The following is an 18722-nucleotide window of genomic DNA, read 5'->3' on the forward strand; positions in this document are numbered from 1 at the left end:
GATGAGTCACACAGGAGTAGCTCCTCCTCCTCGTGGAGACAAGCCCGCCTCCTGGACGCCTTCTGGGGAAGGTGTTCCAGGCATGTTTCACCAGGGAAAGGCCACGGGAAGGACCCAGGACATGCTGGAGGGACTTTGTCTCTGGCCTGGTCTGGGAACGCTTCAAGATCCCCCCGGAGGAGCTGGAGGAAGTATCGGGGTGAGGGAAGTCTGTGGGGCCCCTGCTTAGACCGTTTCCCCCAGCGACATGGATCAGCAGAAGATGATAGAGGGATGGAATAATCATAGCTAATTAATCCTTTGAGTTAGTTAACTTCTTATGTGGTGTAATAAGTGTTGAATGAACACATGATGGTGGGGAGTAAAGTGCTTTCATTGTTTTTGACAGTTGAATAGTTCTCTTTCAGATTCTGGTCAAAGAGACCAGAGCAAAAAGAGTGTACCACACACTACAGCATCTCTGCTTTGAAGAATTAAATATTTGCATGCTTTTTATTTGTTTTCTTTATAGATGGGGCTTGTGCAGCTGCTAAAATCTCAGTTTGTGTTTCATCTAATGATCGCCTATGTGTTCATGGTCAGTGGCATCATTGTGAATCTACTACAGTTGTGCACTTTACCTCTGTGGCTGGTCAGTAAACAACTTGCCCGAAAAGTAAACGTGAAACTGGGCTACTGCATTATGAGTCGTAAGTACTATAGTACTGCATTTGAGAAGAAAAGAGAGACTATTTTCATTAATGATTAATCAATTATCAAACAAAAGCCTTTGTGATACATTTAGTTTCAAGAAAAGGATCCATAAATCTCGGAATAACATTCTGTTCAAGTTTACTTGCACAATATTATAGAGCAAATGTACTTTATCTCACAAACACAATATAGAATAAACATATTGTCATTTCTCAGAGATGGTTGCAGTGCTGGAGTGGTGGTCTTCTACAGAGTGCACACTTTACACAGACCCCGAGAGTTACCCTCTTTTTGGAAAGGAAAACGCCATAGTCGTACTCAACCACAACTTTGAGATTGACTTCCTGTGTGATTGGACCTTCTGTGACCGATTTGGGGTTTTGGGGGTAAGATAAAGAACCACATTGGATTTATATATATATATATTGCAGTTCTTTAAACCCATTGATTGATTGATCTTTTCAGAGTTCAAAAGTGCTGGCCAAAAAGGAGTTAGCTTATGTGCCAATCATTGGGTGGATGTGGTACTTCCTGGAGATTGTGTTTTGTAAGAGAAAGTGGGAGGATGACCGAAAAACTGTAGCAGAGAGTCTCCAAAACCTTCACGATTACCCTGAAAACTTTTGGGTATGTACACATTAGTTTAAAGGTGTACACTGTAACTTTTCTGGTAGGGCTGTTTGCTATGTGCTCAGAATATTCAACAGTATGGCATTAAACTCATCTGCCTTGTATTTCATTCATTACTAGTGTTTTATTACTCTCCCCCAAAAAATTGATTCGGGTCACCTCTTCACAGATCTGACCTGTAACTTGGCCAGGCATTAGATATGTTTAATGTTAAACTGTGAAACAAAGCAATAACATTTGGAGACAAGAAGAAAAGTGCACTTTTCTAAATGCAAATCATCGTTACTGATGTTTTGCTTTGTGCAGTTTTTGCTTTATTGTGAAGGGACACGTTTTACACCAAAGAAGCACGAGATCTCGATGCAGGTGGCGGAGAGCAAAGGCCTTCCAAAACTCAAGTATCATCTCCTGCCTCGCACCAAAGGATTCTGGGTAACGGCCCAGAACCTCAGAGGAAATGGTGAGTATAATCACTGTTTCATATGTGAAGAGAAATTGTATTGACTTGGTGTTTCTTTTAGCTGCTGCTGTGTATGATTCAACAATAAATTTCAGACATAATGAAACTCCAACTCTGCTTGGACTCCTGAATGGGAAGAAATACCATGCTGATATGTATGTGAGGTAAAGTGGGCTTAATGTAATTACAATTCAGTCTGTTTTTATTGACTGGGTAGACAAATGCGGAAACAAAAATGGCAACATTAATGTGTGGAAACCAACGGAAAGGACAATGGACCCTAGTATCTTGCTGTTCTGGTGTCATTGCCATGTAAAGCTGTCCATTATTTGCATCTTGCAGAAGAATCCCTCTGGACTCAGTCCCAGAAGAAGAGGCAGAGTGTGCAGCTTGGCTACACAAACTCTACCAGGAAAAAGTGAGGTGTTGTGGCAAAGAAGAAGGAATTGATCAATGATTGTGACTCACACTTTGTTAACAACATTTATGTTTTGTTGTTGAACAGGACAGCTTTCAAGAGCACTATGCCCAGACGGGACGGTTCCCTGGGCCCGTAAATAGCCCTCCACGCCGGCTCTGGTCTCTGATTAACTGGCTTTTCTGGTCCTGCCTTCTTGTTTTTCTGCTGTTCCTGCTTTTGGCACAACTGGTTAGCTCTGGCTCAATTCTAACCATAGCGACTGCAGTGGCCTGCTGCATCGCTGGTTGGTATCCTCCATAAGCCTACACCTTGATATGAGATTCCCCTTTGTTTAACTGAATCCTCTCTGATCAATAAAGCGGCAGATCTGACCACTCCAATGTAAGTCCCTTTGAAAGTTTAGGGAGGATGTCTTTAGCAGTGGGCTGGCTCTGGGTTTGGTGATAAATTCACCTCATGAAATAGAATAACAGGCAAAGATCTTATCTGAAAGGGCATATGCTTATGAAGCATGATGAAGTTTCCACATTAAAAGTATGTTCTATCATTGCTATAGTTACCATCATGTAGTGTTAAACATTATAGCGTAGACATCACAAAGGTGGTTTTATTGTATTTTTTCCTTCTTCTTGATAGATTAACAATAACGTCTCTTTTCCAGTGTCAATGGGGACTCGTTGGATGATTGGCCAGACTGAGATTGACCGAGGCTCCAGTTATGGAAATAAGCAGGTCTCTATAAACAATAACTAAAGGCCCTGCACAACCACTGTCTCTTGAAAATGTAAATGAAAACACTATGGTACAGCAGCCCTGCCCTGGTCCTGCAAGTGCAGACCTGCTTCAGAGCACCACAAAGCACTCAGCAATAGGGATGGATGGCTGCTTGTTTAAGCTTGTGGCAGAAGATTGGCTACTATAACGACAACAGAAACAACAGGGACATACAACAATGGTTTACCACAAAACTGGATATTATGCATTAGTACATTTCAGTTATGCTGTGTTTTTAGTTGTCCATTTCATTATTAAAATATTCTGGACAACTGCTGCCACATGTGCTTAAGTCCTCCCTCACCATTTCTTGAATGCATAAAATGTGTTTTTTATTAGAAAGATATTTAATTAAAATGTATCCCCAAGACAAGTGGAAATACGTTTTGCATGATTTTCAGACTAGTTTTAGAAATGAGAAACTAAACCCGAGCTGATTATCAAAACTTTGACACTATAACATATAACAACTTATAACATTTATAAATGTATAATTTGCACAAATACTTCTGTAAGTATAGTATTTTCTTCTGAGGATAGAGGTATGTGTTTGGACCAACAAGTCTCACATGGATAGACTTACACTCATTTGTTTTACATGAAAAATTTAAACTACATGTACCTGAACCCTTTGTGCTTTTTGTAAATAAAAACATGAAATTCAATTTCAGGACATTTGAATTAACGTTAAAAAATTATTGTTTTATTAATATTGTTTGTACATAGCAAACACTTTGAGAGCAGCAGAGACCCAGTGGTATGTGTTTGTTTTTGGCCGTTTGTCTCGAGCAGCAGAGAGGGAAGTGTGCCCAGTTACTCCTGTTCATCCACTATGCACCAGTCACATGAAAATACTTATCTTCTTCACCACACTTGTACAACGCTTGGACATTTTGACATTTACTCCTCAGCAAAGGCAAAGAAAAAAAATGAAATCCTTCCCTATGCCCAAGCTTGCCAAAATGGACAAGTGATAAATTAATATGAATAATTGAAAGGTATTCAATTCATAGAAACTCCTTCCATTGTGTGGCGATTATAACCACAGAATTACACTCCCTTAGTCAACTGCTCCCTTGGACAAACAGTTTAAAAGTGCCATTAATTAAGCCCCACCCACCCCACGCCCCATTAAAAGAAAAAACATACATAGTTCTGTTTTAGGTCTGTTCACCAGTGAAAATAACAATTGTGGTAATAGTTAAACTTTACATTTTGCTTGTACAAGAATTAAAGCCATTCCTCTTCTTACAGTATATACAGTCTACAAGACAGGACCCAGTGTTCTTAAGGTCCAGTTGAAATGATTCTGTGTTCCTCAGTTTAGCTCCATGTGCTTTCAGCAATAAATCCTCCAGAGTTCATGTCCTTTTGCTAACAGCATGTACAGTAGTGCTTCATTTGTAAACTTAAAAGCCACAGAGAAAGTTCCTTTTACTCCTCATCCGTACAAACCTGGAAAGAAGAGAGACATTGTGTATTACTTTCTTGAAAAATTGTTCAAGCACAGTGTCTTAAATTGTTGTAAATTAACATGACAAATCTAACTGGATGATCTACAATTTCAGTTTTTTTCCCATGGTCTTAGTGAATGAAATTAGTACAAAAATTACCTTAACAAATGGGTGGTCTAATAGCATGCTGGCTGTCCAGCGTCGCTTGGGTTCACTCTCCAAACAGTGGCCGAGGAAGTCTTTCCCCTCAGTGCTGAGCTTCTCTGGGATTGGCGGTTTGTGGCCCATTCCCACTTTGTACATGATCTGGAAGTTGTGCTCATACTCATGCCACGGCCTCTGCAAGTTCAGTTAAGGTATTTTTAATGCCAAGTAAACTAATTGTATAATATGATATGTGTTTTAAGTCATTTCTTTAATACATACAACACAATATTAGCAATTCAAAATGAGAAAAACAGTACCGGTTTACCTTTCCAGTCACCATTTCGATAAGCACACAGCCTAAGCTCCAAATATCTGCTGCACGTCCATGACCTTCTCCTTTTGCTCTGGTGATGACCTCAGGGGCCATGTATGCTTAACAGATTAAGGGGAAATAAATAAATACATTTATTATAAATCTATGCTACAAATCTACTATATAGGCTGACCCAGTTAGAACCACAGCGGGCAACAGTGCCACCTTGTGGTTGGTAATAGATGAAGGCTTGTACCTGCAGTGCCTAACGTGCTGTTGACCTCTCCTGGCATTGTATGAGTGTTGTTTCTTAACTTCACTGAGCAGCCAAAGTCACCCAGCTTTATAAGACCAGATGACGTCAGAAAGATGTTTGCTCCTAAAATAAGTCATTCAAAATGGTTACAACTTTGTTTATCTGCACCTTGAGATAACTGAAGCAGACTGTGCTGACCCTTGATGTCTCTGTGCACAATGCCGTGTTCATGCAGGACGTTAATGGCTGTAGTAGTCTGTTTACTGTACAGTCGGATCACATGCTCCTGCAGACCCAGACGGGACACTTCCTCCAAAGTACCCTCATCACAGTACTCCATAAAGATGTACATCTCCTCCTGTGGTCACAAAATACAGTTAAACCAATTGTGACCAAAACTGCTACTGGTGACATGTGCAAAGCTTACCCGATGAAGCTCAACTCCAAAGTATCGCACCAAGTTTGGATGTTTAATTCCTTCAAATATTTTGAGTTCATCTGCAGTTTCCTTGATCGTTTTGTGATCATTTGGCTGAAATCTGATCTATTTAAAGATGGACAAGAGGCAGTCATTTAAGCATATGCTGTATTAATGAACGATTTTGCACACTTTGATTCACTTTTTTTATACATACTTCCTTCATGGCCATTAATTCACCAGTATCAACATTGATACAGGTGTAGACTTTTCCATACTGGCCCTCACCTGTTCAGAAGAAAAGAAAATTTGAAAAATGCATGCATATGTTGCATTTCAGACAGAAAAAACATCAAACACTCACCAATCTTGTTGCCTCTTTGCCATTTAAAAGTCACTTTCCTGAGTCCCACATGCATGACGTTGTCATAGGACTTTGGGGTGTGACACACTTGGCCTATGATATTGCGTTGTTTCAAAACAGAGTAGCGCTTTTCCTCAAACTTGCGAATAGACCGGCGAACGGTCTCCATAGGACATTGTATTGCAGTTGCATCTAAAATGATTTAAACATTAGCAGCAAACACTTGACAATTGAAATACCGCAGTTAAACCTCAACAGTCTCACCCTTGATGCAGGTGCGGAGCTCCCAGCTTCGACGAACAACAGAGGGGTCTCCTCGAGGATATGAGGGCTCTGAAAAGGAATAGTCAGTGAGCTAGAACTAAAACACTATGAAGAACCATAATACTTACCTTCTCTGTCCTCTGTGGGGCTCGAATGACGACTTATGGATTTAAATTGTAACTCTGCAGCAACGGATGAGACACGGTCGTTTTCATGATAACTGGACACTCTGTAAAAAGGGGTCCTTCAGTAAACAATGCGACTATATTGTAATAATAAATATATAAGATGGGATCATATTTCCTTTTAAGAGTTATTTTGACTTAAAGCAAAACAAGTTTATTATGGGGGGAAAAGCAGCTTATTTGATGAAAGACGCATTTGCATTTATAAAGATGCAAAGATTAATTCAGCTTTTTGACAACACAACAGTAAGCAGGAGCAGATAACACACAGATAAGCCTCAAGTCTCAGAAGCAAAAGCCCCAATAGCAGTGAATCACCAGCGTCAGAGCAAGACGATGTTAATGGCAAGATTCACAGTCCACACTCTCATTGAACAAAAATACATGTTTTTTCCTCAGTTTTTGCACCGTGCACAACAATCGTAGTCTCCCTTTTTGAGGTGTATTAGTTAAGACTATTTATTCTTTTGGTGACATTTTCTGGCTTTGAAGACACATTAGCGCTTTATAGCACGAGTATTGATTTCAAACTCTACATTGAACTTCAAGTGAATGGTACTGTAACAATGCAGCATCTTTGATTAATTAAGGTTATTACAAGGTTATTGAAGCGCTATCATTTCAGTATAACTAAAAGTGCAATTGTATTGGACCCATACACAGGGTTGTGAGTAAATCTCGGATTAAAAATGAGCAGTTATAATTGCTCTGTTCATTTTGGGGCAAAGCTACCTGGTGTCATTGTGGGTGCTGCTGGGTGCTTTGGAGTTGTCCCCGGGGCCCACAGTGATAGGACGGGGGCCGTTGGGAAACAGCTGGGTCCGGAGGTCACAGGGAAGACTTCGGGAGCTGTGCGGTGAGAGAACAAACCAAGGAGCTTTACCTTGGGTGGTGCAGAGGCTTGTGTGGGAGGCATTTGTGCTTTTGGACAAATAAACACTCACACACCACGCATTCAAGTTAATATAATGGAAAAACACTGTTAACAAAGCTTAACGTGACAAGCCAATGTAAAAGAGGATGCGGGAAATGTAGAAAAAAGCAGAATAGCAGTAGAGGTCAAATACTTACCTAAACCCTTCAGCGTTAGAGATAAACAGGTTTGGATTTGGAGGGTCACTATGGCATCGGGGAACCTTAACTGGACGAGGAGTTCTGGGCGCTGAGGTTGAAAATGAACAGATTTTGGGTTTAAATTAGAAAGCCTCAACAATTCCATGTGCATAATGCCTAACACTTCTTACCAATGTACATCCCTGTTACAGGACTGTGAGGCTTCCCAATTACATGTCCAATGCATTCATTCATCAAGGCTTGTAAATTCTGCAACACATACATATTGTTTTTTTTGGTTCGTGTGAGAGAAACAAATGCTTATAAAAGGAAAAAACCTTACCAAGAACTCATCCTCTGGTAATGCAGAAATAAAACCTGGTTCGATTGCCTGAAGAAAATCAAAACCCTGAGTGGCCCACCTGTTGATAAATAACTATTAGTAATCTAAACAGCATTATAATAACACATACTGTACACCTCACTAGCTCGATACGGATTTTTAATTTTTGGAAGAAAATTGTAGGTGTAATCTTAATCTTACCTGGGCTTTGTTCCCCGGCCACTTTCACATTTGGTCAGGACATAGTTCATCCATTTGCGGGCAAACGTTATGTATCGCTCTCCAATCCTTTGCCTGAACTCTCCAGACATGAGACGCACAACCTCCTTGTGATACTGAGCAAAATAAAAAGTAGCTTGTTAAAGTTTTAAATCAAGTTAGAGACCTTATTTTTTAAAGATTCTGATTCATACAATTCATTTGTAGAGATAAAGGCGAAAGCCGTACCTCAAAAGCAAAGTTATATCCCTGTATCATGGCTTCTCTGTAGTACTGATTCAGCGTGGCTGTCTCGGACTCTTCAACCTCGGCCTCGATATCTGTAGTGAACATGTACTCCACCTGATCTATGGCGGAGCTGATCTTTATGCAAAGCTGTAGTGCTTCATCCTGTTACAAACATCATCAATATGGTTACTAGAAAGCTGGAGAAGAAAACCTAGAAACTGTACTATTTATCACATTACTACCTTAAGTTCCTGCAGTGCGGTTGCAATGAGCGGTTGGCTGGACGTTTGCTCTCGCTTCAGAGTGAGCACATCCTCCATAGACTGCTGAAATGCCTTGCGCTGGGCCACCAAGTGAGCAGAGTGCATCACAATCAAAAGCATATTTTCAACCTGAAACGATAATACACAATAATAGTGAGTATTGACCATTGAATTTATGCTGCAGGTGAACATGGGTTGTTGCTGCTCTGCCATAAATTTCACATCACCATAAAAATTGAAAAATAAAGTTGTTTTAATGTTGTTGATAATTGGATGAATTCATGTTGGCTGTTGTCTAATGCAGTGTTTTCAACCTTTTTCAAGATATTACCAGATCTTTTTGTTAAAAAAAAAAGTGGCGTACAATGTTCTGGCTTTTTGCCTACTTTATGGCAGAGAAATATGTTCAATAAATCCATGCATGAATTTGTCAACTCAAATGGACCTTTTGTCAAGCCAGACTTGGCAAAACGTCACGGCAAACTAGTTTCAAAGATCTGATGTTATGTTTGTGTCATTTCAGGAAAAGGCTCAATATATTACTAATACATAAATCACCGATAATAAAAACAAAAGGTTCATACCGACATTGCGCTCAGAGTGTCCACAGTCTCGAGCTGTGACACCAGAGTGAGCGAGTCTCCGTCCCACAGAGCCCATTCAGACTCAGATGTGGAGTCACCAGCCCCATGTTTGCTCATCAGGAGATAAGCCTCGTCCTCTGGGATCTCGTCCGGTTCTTTGGTGCAGTCTTTTCCAGCAGCAGCATTAAGGAGCTGCAGGATCATAGGCCGCTGCTCCATCAGGCCATGAGGAACAAACACTTGAAGTTCCTCCAAACCAGGAATCACAACCTGTTTCGGGGAATGTGGAGGTGAGCTGAGGACAAGCCAAAAAAATGAACTGTGAAACTATACGCACCTTGATGTAATTTCTCTTCTTGAGTGCTTCCAAAAGACGGGACACTCCATTAGTGATACTGAAATCGGCTGCAATTTCCAGGTCCTGCAGAAAAAAGACAAGTAAACACATCGTCTGAACATGTGGTCCAACTAGCTATAAAAGGACGATCAGATAAACAGAACACTGTTTTAGTGAAGTGAAAATTCCTTAATGCAGCATCTCACCTTGCGAAGCATTTTTGCAAAGCCCAAGGCCTTGGAGGCTCGTTCTCTGGCTTCGTGAAACAACTCTTTAAGCGATCGACTTGTTTCAATAACAGAACGTCTTAGGAAAGAAGACACAAAACAAAATGCATCATGACAAATACAAAAAACAACATGCAAATAAATAAATACTAGTGAAAACTTTCATACCTGATCTCGTCTGATGCTGTGCTGTCATCAGCATTTTCCCAAAATTCGTTGTTACTTTTTTGCAGACCACCATCAAGAAACTCTCCAGTGGATTTTAATAACATACCAGCAATGTCACTATATAAAAAAGCAAAGACATGTTACTGGTGGAAATATGCTGTGGCAAGTAAAGATTAGGTCCACTCTGGGAGGGGGACACTGACCAGAACAGCTTCCCGGACTGGGCCTCTCCGCCTCTGATGTAGGGGGTTATGATCTTAGTGAAGTGCCATTCCTCCTCTAACAAGTTCTTCAAACTGTGTGAGGCCTGGGGCAGCTGCTGCAGCATCTGGATCCAACTGTGCATGTAGTCAAAGTAGACCTGCAACCAACACAACAAATCATAAACACAAGTGTCCTAACTCAAACAGTACTGCGTTTTCTATTTATAAGACTTACCACAAGCATTTTGTGCAGATCTTCCTCGAATTCATCAATATTAGCGTTAGTCTGGAGCCCTTGAGCATCAGTCACAACTCCACACAGCATGAACTGATAGTATTGTTTCATCAAAAGACCACCTTTGAGAACTTCTTTACACTCTCGCACCAACTACAGTGAGGACCGTACAAAAGCCAATATGGATTAGATACTATGCACTTGGAGATTGTACGACTTTTCTAAATGCACATAAACATTTACCTGTTTGATACTGAGGAGAGAAGGCTCACCCGCAGGCCTCTGTTCAAGTCGCAGTTTAAGGCATTCGTGAATAACATTAAGAAGTACCCTGCACAGCACAAGGAACGCTGGTCGGAAAGATGGGAGGTCCATGTCCTGTAAATCCTTCCATGAAACCTGGTCTGAAAGTCCAGAGCCAATGCATGACACAGTGCGGGACAGCTCCGGCAAGTAGTCACTATACAACATGGAGTCTGGGAAATCAGAAAACTGCAGACAAAAGGTTATGATCAGACTAACTATAGATGCAATTTATATAGATTTAGGTGTGCACATTTTACAAAGCCAAAAGCAGAAGTAGAATTGCAATATGTTCCTTAACAATTTTATTATAAAAAAGGGCATTAAAAGAACACTGTCAAGCTCAGCTCACCTCTTGTGCTGGGACATGGCAGAGCAGCGCTGCCCTCGATCTTTGCAAAGACCGGTCCATGAGTTTGTGCAGTCTCAGGATCAATTTGCGCAGACCCATTTGTTTCAGAGCTTTATCCACAAATGGTCTGTAAATTGCTGTTGGACAGAATACTCCTCCAGATGAGTCTGTAGCGCCAGATGCAGCAGAGGATAGAAACTCGTCCTCCGACAACAACCGGGCAAATTTTGGAGTAAGAGGAGGAGACAGATCCCCCTCCACCACTGGCCCCAGTGTCCCCTCCTCCTCTATGTCACTCTCGGCAGTGAATGTGGCTGTTGAATCATTCTCCTCATCGTCTTCATTATCCTCTTCCTCATTTCCACGGGAACAGCGGGGTGAGGGGATTTCAAACACCGGCCAGCCGATCCGTGATAGATCGTGTAGACCAAGCAGAGTGGCCATAACATGCAACTTCTGATTAAGGTCCTGAGTGATATTCAACCACAGGCAGAGCGCCTGCACTCTGCCTTGGAAGTCTCGGGCTGCATACTTTTCATAATCCCTCTGCAAGGCTTGCAAAGAAGGGTACAAGGCTTCCACAGACTCCAGTAACTCCATGACCCGCTTGACCTGCTCAAATGCCAGCCGCTGCCGCTGCAGGTGCTCCCTACAGTCTGCTCCAGAGCCCAGAGGCTCGGCTGCGTTCATGGAGGGGCAGGCACTGAAGCCCCACTGGTCTGCCCCAATGTGGTTGACCTCGACAACAGACGGCTCAAGCTCGTCACTCCCACTCTGAGAGTCCTCTAGCGATGACTGAAATTCTGAGCTCAGGATTACTCGCAGACTGCCATAGTTGACCTTAAAGTCCAACACCTCATTTATGATGTCAGGAATGGCCTTGCGGGCAGTGAACAAAAACAAGTCTTGGTCACTAGTGGTGCGTCGTGCATGCCATGCCTGAAGTTCTAACCAAATAACCTCATTGTTGTGGCCCATAAAAGCCATGTTTTCCAAACCCCTCTGCTCCTTTTCCTTTCTTTTGGACGACATCGAAGTGAGTTTTAGAAGCAACCGCAGAGTCTCAAAAAACTTGAGGCGGTCAGCAGGACAGTCAGTTCTGGAAGTTTGCCTGTGAGTCCGTGCCATGTGTGGCATAGACACTGGGAGCTTGCTACTTAAGCTCAAGTAATGTTTGCGTGGATCCATGCTGAGGGCACTAAAAGGGCCTGACTTTGGAAGCGGATCTAACATGAAGGAGCCTTCAAATGTCTTCTTGTTGTCTCTTTCAGAGGAGCGTAATGTGGCACGCTGCTTTTTACCCTGCTTGTAACCATGTTCTTCAGGAGTCTCCAACAGCTTCTGACTCTCCTTCACTGCAGATGGATTCGATTCCACTAAAAATAAAAATAAATCATGCTTTATCAATATGAAAAAATATGAGAGTTCCCTAAAGCATGAAGTATTCACAGTTCAAACCGGTTCATAATGAAAATGACCTGAACTACAGTTAACATACCTTTGTTGGGAGAACGGCCACCACTCCTTGCTTGACAATTCCTCTGGTGCTTTCCTGACATGCGTTTCATCTGACGTTGGCTGAAAGGAGGAGAAGTGCTATATGCTGCTTCCTCTTCCTCACTGGGAGAGTCACAGAAATCTTCCTTCTCATTTTGTTGAGACACATTGTCCAGAGGGTTGGCCTGTCTGAAAACGGTGAATAGAATTTAGGCCACAGGTAAACTTTACAGCTTTACATTACATCCCCGCTTCCGGGAGCAAATTCAAACAATGCTTAAAACTAAATCAAGCTCATCTCTCCCACACCGCCAACTCAAAAAAAGTCCAAATTGCTGTACTTTCGAGAGTCTTTTTTTCTCTTCATTATAATATAATGGGACATCTTTGATACCACAGCAATCTATTTTGTTAAAAGAAGCAGATTGACAATCTCGGATACAACAGCAATGCATTGTGCAGAGGACAGCACCAAAGACCTCAGGGCTGCACAATTTCTGGGGTTTTAATAATAAGATTCTATTCGTTTTTCTAAGCTGTCACATCAAACTGGCAAACCTTAAAACTTATTTAAAAAGCAAGAATATGATAATTCTTCTTTTGACCTGGAGCTTAAACCCTAAATCCCAGAGTTTGTCCTGGAACATAAAGAACATAAATTATATAAATGACCTTCTGTTTGTTGTTGTTGTTGTTCTTGTTGTTTTATGGCGGTTGGCATCCTAGTGTTGCATTACCACCAGACTTTATTCTTCAGACTTTGTCGTATTCTTTAGAAGTTCTTCCATTACTTTGGTGTTTCAGATGTTGTTGTGTAACAGTTTTTTTAAATGTGTGAAATTCATGACACACTTTGAATTACAGCATAAAGCGTTTTATACATGTTTGTTAAAAGTACACATTTTCTTTTTTTTTTTTTAAAAGTCTCTCAAAATATTTTGGTATTCTTGGTTAAAAAAATACAAAGAAATTAAACATAACTTCTCTCTAAAGGTATGTGTAATTATAGAATAGATTTTCTCCACCGTAGAATGTAAATTAAAGTGATAATGCAAAAAATGGACAAGTAACCTTGTACAGATGTAAACTACAATTAAACTACATACAGTTTTTATGAATATTTAGTTGTTTAGTAGAAATCTCAGATTTCACAATTGGCTAATTGTGTCCATTCGGACTTCGAATAAGATGATCTTATTCTGAAATTGCATAATGACCCGACCAGAAGCTCAACAATGTGGCTGCAAACCTCTTCAAGAGCACAAATCAATGCTTCATTATGCTCACAGTGGACACTTTCATGTCACGTGTAAACAACAAGGTGTCTTAAAATGCGGTTAATGTAACCTCACCTGTAACATAATACCACCCTGAAAGAAAATTCACATGTGGCCCGCCTTTCTCAATTACAATGTCAAATCTTTGTTAGCAAATGCCTTTCTAAGAGTTTTTTTTAATAGGATTAAATTGAAAGGTTGAAAGACGTGACCCCACAGCAAAAACAAACCCAGAGAAGACACCTCCCTTCTCTGGGGTCATGAAAAGCGGCTGGTCACTGCAGTGATCCTACATCGATCATCTAACTGAAAGGCATTCTCCAACACGTGCCTGTTGTACACAGGGCTGAAAGGGGGAGGAGGGCTGCGCTTTCACTGCAAAGTGTGCGCTAGTGTTAAGGGTGAAGTGTGCTGAAGTGTGGGGGATAATCTGGAAATGACTTGCTTAAGCTTTTCAGAGCGCCGCATGCAGAGAGAGACTTGTATTGTCCATCTGGCAGAATACAGAATGTTTAAACGAGGCCCACACTGAATCCCCAGGGAGTGTGGTGGTGCAGCAGGCTCACAGAAAGACACCTGCTGCACGTCCACACTTTGAGATTGAGACAGAGAGCTTGCCTCGAGCTACTCCAAGAACAAGAGCAGCAGCACTACTTCAGCAAGTCCTATCACACAACTCTTAGATGGTTTAACACTGGCGCCTTTATGGATGTAATGTAGAGAACATTGTGAAAAGCCTTTACTGCATTAGCACAAAGGACACAAGTCTTTTCTCTATCAATGTTTTTAAACATAATTGTACAGCCGTAAATTACAAATGAAATGAAGCAGACTGCATGTAGAAATTGTGAACAGGAATGATTCATCTATACACTACTGCATATTCTAAGAGCGCCATTGGATTTTGAATTGTGCATATGTCTTAATAAGTATGAAGTGGTGTGAGATGTCTGCAGACAGAAATAGTACATGCATGTGATTGGGAAAAAGACCAAGTTTTAAAAATAGAAACATCTACGCAAGTCTGCGTAGCATGACTGTATCACTGAGGAATGACAGAGTAACCAATGACGCCATCATAGACAATTGTTTGTGTAGTTGCTATGAGACTCTTTGAGCTGTTCACTAAAGGCAAATTCCTTCTTTACAGTTTATACAATCTATCCGTTTGTGCCTCACACTAAACTATGACCCTGCTATGTTCTTCAAGCTGTCCCTGTGTGGCTGGCACTGGTGAAATATCACTGCAGATGGTGTCTGGCCGCTCTCAATGGCTCATCTGATGGCTCCAATAAAGGGCAGTGGAATGCTACAGTCCCATGGGTGCAACACAGAATGCATAATAAACACCACAAAATCAGGAGCCTTTTTCTCTGACGACTGGAGCAGTGATACTAAGGGCTGCCGGAGTCAGGGGGGCCTGACCTCTGACCTGTCACCATCCACACTATTGTGACCGAGTGGGGCACTCTTTTGTATCACAGTGACACGTGGCCTGTGAGGCCCACAGCTGAATAGCACACAGCTGGCTGCTGAGCACACTTACTCACAATGCCCAATCTACAGGGGATTATTTTTTTCAGGAAGGCCAAAGGAGTAGTAGTTGTCAATGTCCACATTTTGAGAGAGCCAACTTTCAAATAATTACCGTAGTTGGTAATGGCAAAAAAGATTTTCTGTTGGATATCTAAATTATACTCCATGTCAGTTGTTCAGTGCTGCCTTATTTACTGTTTGAGTAGAACATGGACAGGCCTGCTGATAAACAGGCAGAATAGTGGAGCCACTATAAGTGCCACAGGCCCTGAGCATTCAAAAACAATGAACATGGCGTACTTGACTTGACCTCACCCTTCTCGGGAACACAGTGACATTTCCACATGCACATGTCCCAATCCCAATTATACAGCAATACTGTGCTTTGAATGCACAAATCATTTTCTCCACTAAAACCGTTAGAACATTACACTCTTTACAAGCCTCGCTGTAGCAACATTTACCTCACTTAAGCAGCAGCAGATTATTGCATGGGTCTTGAGTTATTTGGCCTAAATGTGCTTTAACTGTAGTGCTGCAAATGGAATGATTATGCATCATCTACCCACTGGCTTTAAAGTATAATGCAAACCGCAAACAAAATCAACCTGGCTGCACTGAAGCTTTAGAAGCAATGGTGCACACCGTTAATGCTGGTACAATAAGCATGTGTTATTAGGTTATGTTAGGTGCCTATTCATACCCTTGGGTAAATTGTTTGCAGTGATTAAGAGGCATCAAACATACATGCACACACCCAATGCAATTACTGTCGGGATCACATGCAATGGTATTTATTTATTTATTTATTTGTCTATGGGAGTTTTTATTTATTCATAGGAGATCTTCTACTGAAAGTGTTTTTCAGACTTCCTATAAGTGATCTGTTCTTCTGTATCTACCTCTGGTGCACCAATGAAATTTCCCCATGTGGGATAATAAAGGAATATCTTATCTTATCTTACAAAGACAGACAATATATAGTCTAGCCAAATGAATGCTCCGTAACATTCCATATTTTCAAGCGACAAAAAAGATTCCATTGTTGAAAGGGAAACGACAGATGACAGTGACAGAACACGCTGCATTCATTTGGTCTGGAACAGGTGTGGGCAGAAACAGGATGCAGTCAGGAAATGCAGAAGGCCTCCTCCATCTGTAACTCGGCCTGTGCTCAAATGTGGCCATTAATGAGTTGTAGCTTGGAGCGTCTGCAGGGCTCCAGGCATCTCTCCTCTGTGTACTGTACACGGCCACATCCTGAAATCTCAGGAATGCCTCCAGACCCACTGAGAACAAGACAGCATGACAAAGGCCTTCTGTGCAACAATAACTGCTAGACATGGCCTGCCTAGCACTGAAATCTAAACAAAGGAAAAATAATAACAGACCATTTAAATCACTTATTTTGCAATATGCAAAAGCAGCAAGGAGATCTGATTGGTGCTATACCAATAGTGCAATTGACATTTAAACTTGGGTTACACAAGTTATTCTGTCAAAGACAGTGTGTGTACACTATTGGTGCAATTTGCACTGATATCTTTGGAGCAGGCTGCTGGTTTCATGCACAAGCACAACTGCATGCAAATCCCTATTGTGCATTGACGTGACAAGCGAGCCTCAAAATCTTTAGTGCATAATAGCACTGAACAACACTTGTGTGCAACAAGAGCTGAGTGCAATTACATTAGGGCTAGTATTGCACAATCATGTGAGCTGTGTCCACTGCAGACCGAGTGACTGCACGACTGCAAAGACTTCATCTGGCCTCAACATAACAGAAACCCCAGGTATTTTGCACCAAATCCAGGATTATGATGCTGTAACATTGTTGATCCAAGATGATATATGACCTTCAAAGTCCGTCAACAAACAACTGCATGAAAGGAGAAGGAAGACAAAACAGCGGATTCCTGAGGATCTGCTCCAGCGGTCAGGGGCCCACACTGTATTAAGATTAGATTTCAAATGTATTTAAAAAGAGGCTAACAAGTAAGCATGGCTGACTATAAAACCTTCTGAACAACGCCATAGTCCTGCACAATGATGACAAGGGTTTGCAAAACCTTTATGTGCAACACAAAACACAGTTGCACATAATCAGATACTTAATGCCGTGTTTAAAAAAGTACAGAGTCCATATCATGGTTCAGCAGCAACACAAGGTCCTGTTCGAGTCGTCACAACAGAAACAAGTGCAACATGCTCGTCACAAAGTTGAGGCTATGGGTAAAACACAAAGTGCACGCCAAATGGTTATCATTACGCACAATTGCGCACATTTGTGGCAGTAATGAGTGGTTTGCCTGCTTTTCCCCCGTCACTAGAGACGACTACTCAACTTGCCCATAAACAATACACTGAACATGCAGCTAACAATAATAAGAGCTAGCACGGACTGTGACATTTGTACTCTTTCAGATGCTACTTCTCTGCCCATAACGTTACCTTATCATTTGCTGATCATCGTGGCTTATTCCCAAGCATTGAAACAATATAAAAGAGCAAGTATCTCCAGCAAAGTGCGTAAGCATACGCTGCTCCGAAAAGTTTGCAACTCCGGCGTGAGAACTGCAGAATCTGCACCGTCGCACTATTTGACAGGAAATGGATGTGTGCAGCAAACTGCGGTGTCACATTGAGCTCTTTATTTGGCAGCCCCCGAGTCCCGATGGTGTAGCGTCTGTTACCTGCTGGGCTTGTTACGATCCCGAGGCTCCATTGCAAGGCCGATGCTTCTTTTCACGAAATATGCATGGTTTAAACCAAGTCCCAACGTCGTCGGACGCACTTTGCACCGTTGGTGGGTTGCAAAAACGTCCAATATGTGTGAATATGAAGCACTTTCTATCCACCGGCACAGTTGAGTATCGCTGGTGCGTTTGCCGTCGCCATCTTCAGCAGCGTTCATTGAGGAGGAGCCAAAGGCGCTACGGCAGCCCGAGAGGGCCATGGCCCATCAAGAGTGAGCTCTGGTTTATTTACCATGGGATCTTTACTGTAGTTATCAGGGCTTTAACCATTAAACTATACCTGGATTCGACTCATAAACATACAGTCAATGGGGTAAACGGGATTATTGTGGATAATATACATGTCAAATACACAGCTCTATTTTATATGACTTTATAAAATTAGAACAAATTTGTTATTGTGTTATGAGATTAAATTAAAAAATTAAAAAATCTGGCAGATGGTGTTTAAACGTCCGACGAGACTAAATTACGACATTATGTAACTATATGATGCTCAGTTTATATTTTTTCCTAACAGCCACAAGAGGGCAGTGTTTGAATGATTAGCTGGAGTTTCACGTCTTCATCAGTGGTATTAAAATGTTGCATTGTTCCACACAACAGGTTGCTACATCCTTTCACATAATAGGTGCATCAAAAATAATGCATTTGCCTCCAAAAATGTGTGAGTTTCGGGTTCCTGTAATTGACAACATTTTGAGGACTATTTCCACACCATGGATGGTATTTCCGATTGTTAAGATAAGATAAGATAAGATA

General features: G+C 41.5%; 2 protein-coding genes across 5 annotated transcripts; one reads left to right on the forward strand and one right to left on the reverse strand.

Moving 5' to 3' along the window:
• The first annotated feature begins 505 nt into the window (after positions 1-505).
• Positions 506-3017, forward strand: agpat4 (1-acylglycerol-3-phosphate O-acyltransferase 4 (lysophosphatidic acid acyltransferase, delta)). Of its 2 annotated transcripts, XM_072437621.1 has the most exons (9): positions 506-689; positions 910-1079; positions 1159-1320; positions 1630-1783; positions 1845-1947; positions 2126-2201; positions 2289-2487; positions 2564-2585; positions 2866-3017. In XM_072437621.1, the coding sequence occupies exons 1-9, from the start codon at positions 512-514 to the stop codon at positions 2900-2902; spliced, it is 1101 nt and encodes a 366-aa protein (XP_072293722.1). In that variant the 5' UTR covers positions 506-511; the 3' UTR covers positions 2903-3017. The 2 variants fall into 2 exon arrangements, with proteins under 2 accessions (XP_072293722.1, XP_072293721.1); XM_072437620.1 differs by lacking the exon at positions 2564-2585 and having other exon boundaries at positions 2866-3016.
• Positions 3018-3665: 648 nt separating this feature from the next.
• map3k4 (mitogen-activated protein kinase kinase kinase 4) lies at positions 3666-18138 on the reverse strand. Of its 3 annotated transcripts, none has more exons than XM_072437617.1 (27): positions 17898-18138; positions 12393-12580; positions 10895-12270; positions 10483-10731; positions 10240-10392; positions 10005-10162; positions 9802-9918; positions 9613-9712; positions 9407-9490; positions 9070-9339; positions 8465-8614; positions 8223-8384; positions 7977-8110; positions 7776-7854; positions 7624-7702; positions 7451-7541; positions 7112-7228; positions 6323-6423; positions 6195-6263; positions 5931-6122; positions 5784-5854; positions 5576-5692; positions 5347-5506; positions 5149-5271; positions 4905-5011; positions 4592-4771; positions 3666-4433 (listed from the first exon to the last, which is right to left on the reverse strand). In XM_072437617.1, the coding sequence occupies exons 1-27, from the start codon at positions 18116-18118 to the stop codon at positions 4413-4415; spliced, it is 4869 nt and encodes a 1622-aa protein (XP_072293718.1). In that variant the 5' UTR covers positions 18119-18138; the 3' UTR covers positions 3666-4412. The 3 variants fall into 3 exon arrangements, with proteins under 3 accessions (XP_072293718.1, XP_072293720.1, XP_072293719.1); XM_072437619.1 differs by lacking the exon at positions 17898-18138 and adding an exon at positions 17656-17814; XM_072437618.1 differs by lacking the exon at positions 7112-7228.
• Between the last annotated feature and the right edge of the window lie 584 nt (positions 18139-18722).

The sequence above is a fragment of the Eucyclogobius newberryi genome, unplaced genomic scaffold (genome assembly GCF_026437365.1).
Source record: "Eucyclogobius newberryi isolate DKJ021-1_F unplaced genomic scaffold, fEucNew1.0.hap1 SCAF_8, whole genome shotgun sequence".
NCBI classification, from domain to species: domain Eukaryota; kingdom Metazoa; phylum Chordata; class Actinopteri; order Gobiiformes; family Gobiidae; genus Eucyclogobius; species Eucyclogobius newberryi.